Below are 15,418 nucleotides of genomic sequence, written 5' to 3'. Positions count from 1 at the left end.
ATGAAGAAAATAAAATGTCAGTCCTGTGACTGATAAAGCTTAATCTAAATATAGCTCAATCAGCCAGTCTTCAGAGGGTTTAGTACAGCAGTTCCCACTGGTAACAGACAGAACAACATGAGGACATGCAACAGAAGGAAGAGATTTCTCTGATAACCTGGATCAGACAAGGTAGAGAAAGGTAACTTTTCTCTGACTCCAAGAGCTTGAAGAAGGTGATCCAGGTAATCTCTAAAGCTGCTGCAACAATGAAGGCAAGCACATGGCTGGAGATATCTTCACAGAACCTAACTGTTTGTGTATGAACTGTTCATGTATAGCTGTTTATCATATGAACAGAAAAAAAACCTACCTGCCAGCTTCTTACTCATACTGTCCCTATTGTATGTGCAGCAAATATATACCTGGTGTGTATGGATCTTACTTCAGTTGTCACCTAGCTTTGAAAGCAGAACAGAGAAGAGAGAAATCTTCAGAAAGAGCCTGTACAGGCAGCTACTGTCAGGAACAGGATTTTTTTTTTATGTGAAGACTGGAAACAAACATGACCTTTCAGATATTGTCCCTAAACGTACTTTGAATTTGAGTCTCTTATGATGCAAAAGTGATAAGCAACAGTCACTAAAGTCAAGAGGAGATGTTATGTGAATGAATATTTGACACTTAAAACTATAAAAACTCTAGTCAAAGTACTGACAAAGTTGCACAACCAAAAATAAGAAGGCCCATATAACCATGTGAGCAAGGTCAGGAGAAGCACATATGCCATTTCTTTCACAAACTCAGAAAACAAACTCACCTTTCCTTACCCCTTTTGCATAAGCCAGCCCCAACAAAACAAGAACCTGTAGAATCAGCTCTCTGTAGCTAAATCTACACAAAATCCTTCTTCCTCCTCATCCCCAGTAAGAAGTCCCAACATAGGCAGAAAACTCATATTGCTGCTGTAGTATTAGCAATTAAAACACAAAAAGGCATTCTCCATTATTGCTACTGCAAAATTGTCACTGTTTTAAAAACTAGTCTTTCTATAAAACAGGACTAAAGAAAGCAGCTTGTTTTCCATTAGTGAAAAGGGTTTTTTACCAAGCTTCCCCCACAGCCTTGCCTTTTGCATGGAAGGAAGAGAGAGGGAAAGAATGCTCTCCCTACTGACAAGAGTCAGAATGGTATCTGTTCTTTGGCAGGGACAGAGAACCAGCTCAAAGTTGCTGCCCAGCACTATTCATCCCTGCAGAAGTTCAAATACTGAGCTTGTGCCTCACCTACCTTCCAAACGTTCCATTTTAAGCTTTCTGTACAGCAGTACACCTTTTCTCTTTCCACACCACTTGACCCTTCCATGCCAAAACCCTCCCAAAAATAATCTCTGCTCTTATTCAAGCCCCTCTCCCCTAAGGGGCTCTTCTGAAGCCCTCTAACACACACACTGCAGATGACAAGAGGGTTTCTAGGCTGTTTCCTGAAAAACCTACCAGAAAAAAGTTTCCTTGTCACTGACTCCAAGGATGCTCAAAGCTGAACCCCTTTTGCAAAGCTAAGACTAGGTGGTAAATCTTGTGCCTGAAGACCATGTGTAAGGAGGGCATTAAGATGGAAGAGTGTTTAATCTCTAAGATTTTAGGCCACATCATACAAGAAGATGGCAAATGTGGTTCCAGATCTGAATGTCTGTTGTTCCAAACACCAAGTGGTCTTTTGCATGACATTTTTTTCATTAATGCAGACTAGCATTTGACCTATATTAACAATGGTTGCTGCTTTAATCCATAGGAAGTGCACAACTTCTTCCTTCATATATGCCATTCCAAAAATATGGCTCTAACCCCCAAGATACAAAGAATCAGGATTCTTAATTAATATTTGCTCTGAAAAGTGATTCAGAGGTTGAAACAGATATTAAGGACATCTAGAGATCTATTGCAACCAAAAAAAAGACCAGGGAAGACAGATCATCATTAAAACGTCTATTGGCATTCCAACAGTTCAAGATGCAATTCAATTACCAGATTACTTGATGAAAGTATCTAAAGCAGAATATACAGAGCTTAGCCAAAGTCATCTGGTATTTTGAAGAGTAAAAAATGGTCAGTTTAAGGCATTCAGAAGTTGAATTTATAAAATACAAACATTCTTTCTATGAGAAGCCTGTAGCGCTAAAGCTTAGGCCTATCACTGCTTTCCTCCATAGTTACACTTTATATTCCCATTTAATTTTAAGAAGGTCTTATGCTTCACATTTGTTTTCTTAATAATTCAAGAAAACCCTCTGCAACTATAGTTATTATAAAGTATCACCAGCTCTACCAGAATATAGAATCTGATCACTTAATATAAATACCCCTGGCACAAATTCAGTCAATACCAGCTCTTTGAACTAAGTGCACACCACATCTAATATGTGCTGCTTCTTTTACAGGTTTAATATACACTGAAATGTCTATAAACACATTTGGAATTGAAGTCCTAAATTAACATGGATGTTTTTTTAAATCAGAACATGAAACAGAGCTTGATTCTTATGCAGTAACCACAGAATTAAGAGGCAGTTGCTACGGAAGTTAGTCATTAATTGTTCAGTTTGACTACAGGATTTGATGAATATGAGCTGCTGCTGTCCTTCAATGGTTATCAGTGTATCAGAGTAAGTGCCTGATCATTTACGTTTCTGCTTATCCAGGATATTAACTGAACACTCTGAAGCCATAATTCCAGGGTTAGCCTCAAAAGCACTTTCAATAACAAACTTTACTATCAAAAAAAATAAGAAGTCACAGGTTCAGTTGCTACAACATTTGATAACACCTCCATTACAGCAAGGTTTTGCATTAAGATACGCACCCAAGGTTCAGGTGTTTGAGCTTCTGAAGGCTGCTTATCTGTGTAGGCAGCTCCTCAATCTGGTTGTTGAAAAAGTTGAGCACTTCTATGTTTCTCAGGTCTGCGATGTTTGCTGGCACAGCTGTGGAAAGTTTTCACAGTGAGAGACTGCAATTAGGGCAAGCTACCCAGACTCCAGATGCTTTACCAGCACCTGGTGTTCGCACTGTTTGTACAGCGGCTGCAGCACAGAAAGCATCCCATTATTTCATTAAAAGCAAAGTTTACATCCAAAAAGCCTCCTATCTGGAACTTGTTCTCATTGCTGGGAGCACTCATTTTATACTCTTCAAAAATTACTACCAGAACTGTAAAATATTTTGACTAACAAAGACCACTGCAGAGAAAGAGAGAGAGAGAGGGAGAGAGAGACATGGATAAGTGCTCTTACAGACTAAGAGAAGCAGGCTGTCCTCTCAATTCATGTGGCACACAGAGGTCTCAAAAGAGCAGAGCCTGAGAGACTTGGATCATGACATTATTTGAATGGAGAAAACATTAATGATACAAGTAGTTACACCAAGCCAGCAGTTGTACTAAAGGTCCTTAACAACAAAGATCAAATATTCCCTCATTTTCAGCTATGGCCCAATCTGCTTACTGCTTAAACAATTTAGTATAGAAATACTTGGTCATTTAAGAGACAACAAAATTTAACAAAAAAAAAAAAAAAAAAAAAAAAAAAAAAAAAAAAAAAAAAAAATTCAGCCCTAAAAGAATTGTTTAGCCAAGCCCATTTTCAGTTACCTCCCATGAGTGATAAACTATCAATATAACTGATCAATACACATACATGGCTACAGTGGATTACCAACACATCAATAGCTGGCTGTTACTACCTAGAAACATGAACTGTAAGGCAGAAACACAATATGAACAACTGTGCTAACGAGCTTAAAAAGCTATTCAGATTTGCATCTCTTCTGCCCTTAAACCGAGTGAGATTTAAGCAGCCAGCTGAAGTGTAAAGGAGGCTGGCAAGTCACCTGCACTGAAGCTTGCACCTGTGCTCAATATTCACCTTGGTTCAGTCTCAACTGTGCATCAGGAAACCACAAAGTGCTCATCTAAATAAGTAGAAGGTTTTATGAGGCCATGATTTTTTTTAATTTGTTGGTTTGAGGCAATCTTAGTCTTAAAATGGAGTCAATAATGTTTACAAAGTGGAACATTGCAGTATGTCACATTTACTAGATCGTAAGTCTAATTACAATGTGAACAATAATGGGATCCCTAACAATGACTCTAATTACACTACATAAATATTACTGTTGAGGGCCATATTCATTGCAGGAGGTTTTTACCAGACTTTTATATAAAGTCATTAAGGCAAATCTGAATATTTAAAAGACCTCCCTTAGAGGTATTTTCCAACTTGTCCTTACTTATCTGTCATTCAATGATAGTGAGAATTATGTGCATTCACAAACTAAAGGGTATTTCACTACTACTTTCACTACTACTGTTATTCTAAATTATTCCCTAACAGAAGTTAACTGAGCATTTTAATTGGCATCATTCAGCTGTTTCCAGCCTCAATATTTCACCAGAAAAGTAATTACCAGTATTAAAATATTTTCCTTTCAGAAATTAGACTTCATAATTTGACTTTGATGAGATGCAACTGACAGGGAAATCATGTTTCTGATCTTCTCAGATACCACATTTATGAAGACTAGGAATCAGAAGTGCTAGAAAATACAGGCTTTAATTTAGTCAAAGCTTTAATAATAGAAAGACCAACACAGATATAACATTGTCTCCTAATATATCTGTTTAATCCCCACACACTGTATTTCTTTTTGTGAATGACACTTAGGATGCTTTGTATCATTGTTTTCTTCAAGATATACTAAAAGCTGCATTGGTAAGCAGGCTGAGATGAGAAAAAGACTAAATATTTAGCAAAGGATTTAAATGAAATGCTTTTGTGTCTTACCCTGTTAAATCAAAATGAAAAACCCCAATCAACAACCGTATTTTTTTGTTTGGATGGAATGCCTGGAGGTATTTTGTGAGAAGGAAGAACAGAAGAGTAGGTCAACACCAGGCTTGTGGTAAGGAAGAGAGGACTCTTTCCTGTAATAGTTTATTTTCTGGTTCAACAATTCAGATTCATTTGTAATATAAATAAATGCTCTCTTGTATTCAATGAAAAGCAGAAGACTGAATTTAAATCCTACTGATCTTGTAGCTAAGCTGCACAGGATCAGTAGCTTCAGGTCTAAAGACCACTGGTGGTGAAGCAAGGCTGACTAGGCATATCATGCTCTCTGTTTTGAACTTTACATGACCCGACTACCATTCCACTACTATGTTGCAAAACTCTTCCCAGATTCATTTGGCAGCCTGCTGACTGCCAAATCCCGAGACATTCATGTTCTGGCAATGCTGAATTCCACCCGAGTCTCCTTCTCACGATGAGCTGTGAGAGTGAACTGTCAGCATCCTGGTTCTATTCACCCACGTATTTACAGTACGATCTGCAGTGTCTTAACAACTCTTCTAAGACCATCTGCTGCCCAGTGTCATTAACAACTCCCCCTCAGCAAACACTGTAAAATTTGGCAGCCCAGTGCCTTCACGTTCTCCTGCGAAGCTTCAGTCACATCATGAAGCCCCATTCATATTAAGTTTCACTTCACAAGACCAGGAACAGCTTCCCCTTGCTCAATACTGGAAACTGTATACAGTGATTCACTATGACAGCTGTAGACTTCACCTTGATTTCAAGGGTTGGTTGGCAGTGAAAGACAGGGTCTATAGGCTGCCCACAAGGATTTAGAGGACTTTGTTCATGTTTCTGGAAATAAGGATCGACAACTTGATATACTTCAAAGCATTTATGCTCTTTTTGCCCTGAAGTTAGTGGCAATTCTTTAGGCACTAAAACATCAAGTTCTCATCATCAAGTTTACTTGAGGCAAATTATTACATTTTATTCCTATACAACCAGCAGCTGTTTAAAAGTTAACAAAATTATTTCCGAAATATAGATAAGAAGGATTAAATGCTACTATTCAATGACTATGTAACTCCACACCTAGAGTATCCTGGATTTGAGCCTTAACTCTCTGTCAGCATTGAGAACTAGAAGACAACACCAGACATGATCTTTACTAGAGGTCTGATGCTGCTCTCAGTTGGAGATTAGGCACTGGGTTAGAAGGACCTTTCATCCAGGACAGCTACTCACAAGAAACTCACTAAAAATATCCAGATCAGTGACAGGAGCCTGGAATCACATGTCTCAGATGCAACCTTTTCCCATAAAGCAGAAAGTCAAGAGATTCTCATACCACTACCTAGAACTGATATGCAAATCCAGCTCCTTTTCTATACTCAACCTCTGGCAAAGGATGAAGAGCACAGGAAACAGACAAGAAGAAAACAAAGTCCATTACTTTCCCTCTATTTCCACTCAGTAACTCTTTCACCATTGACACAGGTCACAATACAATTCCTCCTGTGGTGGCAGGGCCCTTCACACAGCTGAAGATGTGCAGGCTTCAAAAAGTCATTATTTCTGAAAAAGGTCACCAAGATTATTTCTCTTAAACATCTGGGAAACAACAGCAATCCTCGCAATTTCAAAAGAAAACAAGCTCAGGTACTTGCAGAATTAAGTTTCCACTTCCTCATATCTGAAAGACGAAATCTAGTCTGCTTTTCTTTTTGTTTGTTTAGTAAAAACACTAATTTAAACACTTCTGAAGACACTCTTGGTAAAAAAGATCTGTATCAAAATTTTCTTTACAGTTCAAAACTAAAATGAAAAACCACTTTAGATAAGGAACTTCAGATGAAGAAAACCTAGAAGGGTCAATAAACTACCCAACTGAATAACTGAAACGATTTAGTAAAAATTTAAGTCTCCATGAGAAGAGCACACAGTATGTTAACTGCACTAAACATTTCAGTTCATTTAACCCATAACACTGAATATTCAAAATTAACATTGTCCCCCTCCTACTTGGAAAATGCTATCTGTAATATCTGATTATGCATAAAATTGTGCGTGAACAGGCCTATAATCTCCTCAGTAAATATCACCCAAAGGCTACAGAAAACTTCCAACTGAAGTCAATGTTTTCTAAATCAGACATCAAGAGAAATAAGAATTTTAATTTTTTTTAAGTAAGATTAATTCCTTTGGCAATCACATCCTTAGAAACTTTGAATAGCTGCAGAATCCCCAGCTTTTTCAGAATGTTTCTTTGCTTAATGAAGTAATTTTGCAGTACCTAGGAACATGATGTTCAGTAGTACCCCACACATTTACAGGTTCTAAGGGAATATTTATCCAAAAGAGCTATTAAAATAGCAGTACTTGACAGAAGACAGATTTATACAACTATACCAGTTGCTCATTAAACTGTTCCACTGGAAAGCTGGTCAAGAGTCATACAGGTTAAAGAGAACTCAATACAAACCTTTCTGAGTCCAATCAGTCCATTGTGGATCCCGAGCAGAGATTTCTTGCCAAGAGCAAGAACCAACTATTTAAGACTAAAGTAAAACCTGAGGGCTCTACAATATAATAAACCCAGCTCTGTGGACTTGTTAATCCAGTTAGCGTCAACAGGAAGCCTTCATGAGTAAGGATCCCTTAGTGTAAAGGTCATAAAGACATGAAATGTTACTCACATTTCATGAGGGAGGAAGAATTTAGAATACTAAATATATAATGCATTCTGTGCATCCAATATAACTGTACTCACAGAGCTAGAGCCATGTTTAGATTAATTTGACAAGGGTTCTGTTATACAGAAAAAGAAGCAATCAGCTTCACCAAAATGAAAGAGGAATTAGCAGAGGGAGAACACAACAGTTTTCATTTTAAATATTCATAGGCATGCTGATATCATATTTGGCAGCTAACTGGAGAGAATCCTGATCCCAACTGAAGCATACAGTACTTAATTTACACACTATGTAGTTCAAGTTTCCCCTTTTGCCCTCCCTTCACTCTTCCAAAGATGGATATTAATCTTCTCTACACTGAAAACATTAAAACAAACTTGTCTCCTTAATCTTCAGCTCTTTCCAGAAACCAGCAGGGTTTCTTTATTTTAATTATCCACAGAAGCACCTCAGATATTAAACTGTTCTTATGAACATGTTTAAATTATACTATAGCTCAATTTGTCAATAAAAAGTATTCATTTAGAAGCCAGAGTCTAAGGAGAAGAGCAGTGAGTACAAGAAAGACTGAGAAGACACTGGAAATCAAGTGACATCTAGTGAAGAGAAAGGACAAATCTGTTCTTCTCTGAGAAAAGAGCTTAAGATGTCAGAGTTTGGAGAGAAATACTAGAAGCCAGTGGCTCAGGTTAGGAAAGGATTACTATGTTGAAAATACTTCACCTAACTGCAAAGAACTGAAACCACACCAAAATAGCACACAAAAATCTGATGCTTTTTAGCATTTTTAACAGCATTAGGGAATGGTGTGAATAAGGATATATATAAAAATGTGGATAGAAATACATGCTTCATTTCTGCAAATAATTTTGAAGAAAACAAAGTATTTGCCAAGCTTTTCTAATTACTGTGGTCAACCAAACCATCTTCATCTTCAATAACTGCTTTGTGAGAAGTGCACAGTTCAGTCCAGACACTTGCTGTCTTATATTTAAGTCAGGAGAAAAAAAACTCCATGAGGTACACCATGCAAAAAGTTGAAGAATGCAGGCTATGTACCCTTATTACAGGTCAGATTATCGGTGTGTGTTGATACTTCGATAGCAGATGGTTAAGAGAAATAACTTCTGCAGGACAAAAGAACTTCAGTTGATAGTACTGAGATTTAATATTAGGCTTCCACCAAATGCAAACAGTATCACTAAATGCCAGCGAGTCTCTTCCAGGTGTTTGAACTGTTTAAGCACGATCCCTTCAGAGTTTCACACTACTGCACAGCTGCTGGTTTTAGACAAATCAACCAGTCTGATGTTCTTTCAGTAAGTTCACCTTTCCCTTCCTCAATATTCTCTTTACTTCGCTCTATTCAACATGTTTTCTGCAGTTTACAAAAGGGACTAACCAAAGATGTCCTGCACACAAGGCCTTGAGCAATTACTATTGATTACCCTCAAAGGTGAAGATCACCTCAGCCTCTTACTCAGAAGTGTCCATCTACCTGTGTGCCTAGCAGTGCTTATTTACAAAATTCTGCTCTCAGTGTGTCTAAAAAACTTCTCATGATTTCAGTTTGCCTTGTTAGCCAGTATTTGGAGTTTAAACTTTTTGCAGCACTGAAATGTTTTTAGAAACGCACATAGGACTATTTCTCACTGCAGCTTGGATCAACTGAGTCTTTCCCCTATGCAGCACTGCAGACTGCTGTGCTGACACTGCTTAGTGGGGACACCAGCCTGTCCTCTAAACACACTCACAGAAGAGGCTGCAGTAAAAAAGCTCACTGATCAAAAGCAGAGTCAGCACATGTATTTCTTGTTCCAGTTCTCAGAACTGGGAATGAATAAGCTCCCTCCTAGTCTGAGCTCTCCACACCCAGCACTTAAAGCCACCTCCTTAGGTCTGCATGGCACAGAGTCCTCCCCGTGCCTCTACGTTAGCTTACCCCAGGCTTCAGCTGACTGTACATTTCATTTCCAGCTATAGGAGATATTATTGGTGGCAACCAGCTACCACATCTGCCATCATCAAATGAAAAACAGGGAATTATTTCACCTCAAAGGTTATGTCACAGGAATGGAAAAAGAGGCCAGAGAGTGAGCAGTCTGAAGGGAAATGCTGTGTCATTACCCACTTCAACACACCTGAAAAGAACAACACACCAAAGAACAGTAACACCAAAAGAACAAAAATAATAATAAAAAATAGAGTACAAAACCAAGTACACAAAACTAAATCCAGTTTCCCCTCAATCTACACCAAATCTACCTTCTTGTCTCAGTCCTTCCATACTAGAAGCCAAAAAATTCTACTTGGCTTGTTAGACAGTAAATTCTGTTATACAAAATTAGTGTCCTTAATGAGGTGAGTTCACTTTTGCAATGTTCACTTCCTCTGAAAATGCCAACTGCAACATAGTCTGTATGAGGCAAGAGGATTTACAATAAATTTCCATTACAATCTGTATATAAACATGGAGAATGATATGGGGCTTCCACAAAAAAATTAGAGCTATTCTAATCCACTGGGAAATAAATGAAGACTCAAGAAATTTGTAGTAACATGTCAGAAAGCATTGAGAATTTAAAAAAAAAGGAGTTAATATGTTTGCAGGTGTCTTTTAGTAAGAGAAGAACAAAAGTATCTGAAGAATTATGTTCAAGACAAGTGATTTGTGTCTAGTGTTGTTTTTAGTGTGGTTGCTTTACTTATGGTGCCAAACTCACTTTGGCGCCATACAGCACAAACTTTGACAATTTAATTTGTGCATAAATTGGACACTTTCTGCATGTATCCTTATACCATTACAGCACAAAACTCCTTCACACATTATTCTGTTTCATTTTCCCAAAGCTTCTAAGAAGCAAAGTTGATATTATATATATTTAAAATTAAAATGCTCTACCATCTGTATTTTCTCAGAACCAAAGGTTCAAGGGTTTTTTTAGGAAGAAAAGAAAAAGCTAACAAGGTATTTAATCAACACATTTGAGTACAACCCAGATGTCACAAATTTAGTAAGGCATATGTATAGGGATTTCCTTTTTCCTCCTTTTCACATTCTCCTGTGTACTGCATTCAGTAAGATATTTCCCATTAGAGATCCCTGCATCAGAAACAGGAAGTAAGACAAAATCAAAACATACCAAAAAAACAAAAGGCTTGCAGTTAACTTAAAGCATCTCTCCCACACACAGCTGATAGACACTGTCAGGCACAAGTCCTGTGCTTGGGACACAGCCCTGGTCTCACCTTGCAGACACAACCTACCCCATTGGTATATTGTGTCAGGACAACAGCATGGCAGACTTACCAGAAGAAAGCAGAGGCAGAAGCATAGTAGAGGAGAATACAAGAAGCAACAAAGAGTAAAGAGTACACGGTCATCTGGTTCCTTCCAGAAGTCAGCAAATTTGTTATATAAATAACCTGATATCAGGCAAGATGCAAAGTGTCAGACAATACCAGTGGGAGACACCATCACACATTTCAGCAGACTGGAGAAGACAAAGCAGCTAGACTGGGAAGGAATTCAGGACAGGCAGATGCAGTATTGCTGTCTCTGGACTACCTCCAATACATCCAGGTATAGACCACAGCCAGAAAGGTGACTCAGAAAGGAGATATCCTAATGTAAAAATTAAACTGAGAGATTTTAGCAGCATGCTAAAAAAGATCAAGGACACAGTCAAGAGGGTTAACAGCAACAAAAGGACAAGCTTCTGTGCTGGTCACACACAGAGAGAAAAACAATTTAGGAGATGGCAGAGCAAAAAAGCAGTAAGTCGTGTGAGCAGAAAAAAAAAAAAGTTTTGAACCGCTCTACTGAAAGAAGGCAAAACGTACAGTGATGATAAAGGGTGACCACATGGCTGTCAAAAGAACAATGATCAATGAGACACAGCCAGTCTGACACGAGCACAAAGTGAACTCAAACAAAATTCAGGTCTGGAAATGGGAACCAGCAGCAAAAAACTAATGGATCACCCCACAAAAAGGAAAGGACCAAAGATGAGTAAAGGATTACACGAGAATCAAGGGAGAAGCAGTGGAAAGATCACAGAACAGTACAGGACAGCAGATCAGAAGAATGGCAGAGGAGGACAGAGAAAATGACATCAGGTAACACAGAAGAGGTTTGAGTGAAAAATAGTTGTTCCCAATCTCTCATTATTTAATCATTTGATAGTACTGGATAAGGAATCGGAGCACGAGAACAAAAGGATATATAGAAACCATCAGGAGTGAGCTATGAATAGCAGGAAAATTCTGAGATCATTTACAGACAGCACATGAATATGTGAAGCCAGTGAGCACAGGACCACCTGAGGTTAAGGAGACTGAGGAGAAGAGCACAAACCAAGTAGCTGTGCACCATCAGCTAGCAGGCGGGATGAACAGCTGCCAGCTAGCAGGAACACAAGCATCTGCACGGGAAAAAAATGCTAAATGTGCTCAAACAGGGACCTCTACTGGACAAAGCACAGAGTACCGGCACTTCAGGGCAGCAGGAGCACCCCGGTACCAGCAGATAACGGCACAGAGAATACAGACTCTGAATTGATTTCTTCAAATGACTGCAACGTTAATTAACCACCGCTGGCAGCTAACGCAAATAACTGTCATAGTAGTTACAAGTCAAAGACTTCACATCCCAAAATAAATGAAAATAAAACAGGATGGCAGCATAATAGTTGCACATATACTGATGACAATGCTGAAGTAACCTTTAATATTCCAGCCTGCTTCCTAGTCACATCTTCCCCTCTGTGCCTTTCTGGGTGTGATAAAAGACAAACTGAGCATCTGAAACCTCTTCAAACACACTTCCTATTCACAACATAATACATGGATTTTAACTGTCAAAACTTCATCAGCAGATCAAGTAAGCATTTCTCATCCTACACTAGGATGCGAAATTCTGTATATTCTCTATATGGGAAATTCTGTTCTAAGTGGATGGAGAATACCTTGAGTTAGCTGACCTATCTAAATTCCAGAAGATTCAGCATCCCTTCATATTTTTTGGCAAAATAGTACACAAAAGCCGCTCTGCTAGGAAAAAGCAGACAAGGCATAAGCCACATTTTAATGCTCTGTTAGTATTCCTTATAGAAGTGAGGGTTTTTTCTCTTGCTAGCTCTACTCTAATTCTTGCTCACTTACAAATCTCATGGGGCACAAGGGGACTAAAAAGTGAAATCTAACCCAACTGCTGACTTCAGCCTGCAAAGGTACTTATTTCCAGTCAAAGGCAGCCATTTGTTGTACTAACACAATCAAGTTACAAATAAAGTAAATAAACAAATAAAACTAAAAAACTCCATGAGCCCTCAAGACATGTGATAGACAAACCCTACCATCAGCTCTGAAAAAATCCTCATCCTGACTCAGATGATCTATTTTACACTGTCTCCCAGAGCTCCACCTTGTCGTGCTTGAAACGATATGGGGCAAGACCCAGATTAAAAACAGACAAGCCTGGTGATATCCCTTCCTCTCCCTGACCTGGGCTCCCAGAATCTCAGTATTCTGCAATTCCCAGCCTGTTCCCCAGAACAAATATTAAAACATGAACTCTAGCTGAAGGGCTCTGAACAAAATAGCTCTACATTTGATATCAAGAACTTTTAAGACAAATTCCTTGGCAAATTCCTATCATTACATTGATAGTAATGCCATGACTGGCATTACTATCCCAGCATGAACCACAGAGCAGCAATGTCAGAGGAATCATGGCAGCTGCCTCTGCAGAACAGGCAGACCTACACCAACACCTGAAGGCCTCTTTCCCCCTGCACAGAGGCACCAGATGAGCAAGTGGCCAAGATTGCTGCAGACTTTCAGTTATGTTCCACCTGAACTTGAGAGAAGCAGCCCTAGAAATACCCAAAACAGAAGCACAAATACCCACAAAAATTACTACTATTGCCCAGATACTGCAGAAACAATATTTGTGGCTGACCAAACTGATCAAATGTGGTTTCTACAATAGTATGTCCTGTGTCTCAAACTCCCTCTCTGCCCCTCTAGCACAGCCTCCCTAATTCCCTACCACTATTCATGTCCCATAAATGATCCTATTGAGCAGGATGTGAACATTATCTGTATGTCCCATCAAGTGACAGGAACAAAAACAACTTGGTCACATCTATCTGAATTAATCCACCACACTGAAGGGCAGATACCTATAGTTCAGCCACTCATTTCCACCAACTTAAAAAACATTGGTTTGAACTCCTATTGCATTTACTTTCATGGTAGCCAATGTGTTCAAAAGACACCTGGGTTAGAATGAGACAAGCTCTATAGGCTAAGACTATCTTGAATTTTGCTTCTCAGCTGTATACTGGATAGAAGGCTTTAAAATGACTAAATGATGGAACAAAGAACACCCAGCACAACATATAGAGCTGGCATAGAGAAACTGGCCCTTATGTCTGCATTACAGTAAGAAAAAGCACAAATATCCACTTTCTCCTGCTTTCCAATGGATTGTCAGAGACCCTACAGCGGAATCATCCCAGCTTTGACACTTAAGCAGCACCTGGTTCAACAAGGCTGCAGAATCACAGCTATTTGGCTTCCCTGAGAGTTTTGCTTCCTATTTTGAAGCACAAGAAGTTCTCACTAAACATCAAAGGATAGACTCAACTGTTTTGGAAGTCACCTAGAGCAGAAAAAGCCAGTTCAAGACTCCTCCATTAGCACAGCATCAGATAGCTGAAAAAATTCAGCCTAATATCCTCCAGAAAAATCAATGTGGACTTGAGTACTTCCGATAATGAATGATTAGACATGTAAATGAAGTACAAATGGCACACTAGAAATACTACTAAAATTCATGCCATAGAAGTATTCTGAGCAGTATGATGAATTTAATAGAGCAGTCCTCATACTTGCTGATGAAACTTTACTTAGTTTTAATAGTTTTCTGGCAAAAATACAGAGTACGTTTGCATAAAAATATGCATATCCACTTTTTACATTTATTTATTCTTTCAGATAGACATATTTACTCTAAACACTAAAAAAAAAAAAGCTAGCAGAACACTCATTTAAATGGCAGAAAACTAGTAGAAGATGCTAATATGACCTTAGTGTAGCATGTCAAGTGTCACTGCCATCAGCTTCCTAGTCATTTTAAGAACAATCTGCTAAGACAATTAATTACACAGCTTAAAAGATTAGGTCAACAGTGTCAAATATGAGAATATGAACTTGAAATTTAGCCTTTTAAAAATGTGTGCTGTCTATTTAAGTGTCTACATCCATTTGTGAAAGAAGAGTAAGTTTCAGACTTTACGAGTTATTTCTCAGGACAAGCAGTGGTCTTACCTTGCCATGAAAGAAACCCAAACAGAGCAATTAGAAAGGCTGACAGAATCCCTTGAGAGAAGGCATGTACTTGCAGCCTGCTGATCTGACGGCTACTTTAGGAGAAAGCAGTTAATTGAAGGGTGAGATTTAATGTAATATAACACAAACTTACAGTCATGGCAATCTTTAAGCTGGTATTTTGAAAACTAAAGCTGCTTTAAGCAAATGGTACACTTTGTATTTTTCTTGAATAGCTAAAGCCAACCTGGACCCATCCTTCTTGTACACTTCTTATTACTGTATCTTTCCTCCCCCAGTCAGGTCTGCAGCTAAGACCCAGCCAGGACATAAATCAGCTTCTCAGCTTTTCAGTGTGGAGCTCATGCTGAAGCACATGCCCGCCCCAGGCTCAGATGTGAGACAGTCAAGTTCACCATGATTCAAGTCTCCATGCAGGAGCTTCAGCCTATCTCCTCTTCCTCAGAGCAAGGCCTGAGGACCTGCTACCTGCCCAGCCAGTTGTGTGCTCAGCTGAGATCATCCTTTAGCTATGTTAAAATTTGTAAGGCACCAGGTG

The 15,418-nt window shown here is 38.8% G+C and overlaps 1 protein-coding gene across 1 annotated transcript in view; it reads right to left on the bottom strand.

Moving 5' to 3' along the window:
* The window catches only part of RSU1 (Ras suppressor protein 1), a 103,806-nt gene that overhangs the window by 78,868 nt on the left and 9,520 nt on the right, over positions 1-15,418 (bottom strand). The window contains exon 4 of the mRNA XM_038126786.1: positions 2,842-2,962. Within this exon, the coding sequence (XP_037982714.1) occupies positions 2,842-2,962 (121 nt within the window). The remainder of the gene's footprint in view (positions 1-2,841; positions 2,963-15,418) is intronic.

The sequence above is a fragment of the Motacilla alba genome, chromosome 2 (genome assembly GCF_015832195.1).
Source record: "Motacilla alba alba isolate MOTALB_02 chromosome 2, Motacilla_alba_V1.0_pri, whole genome shotgun sequence".
Taxonomy (NCBI): domain Eukaryota; kingdom Metazoa; phylum Chordata; class Aves; order Passeriformes; family Motacillidae; genus Motacilla; species Motacilla alba.
This window is presented reverse-complemented; position numbering and strand designations above follow the sequence as displayed.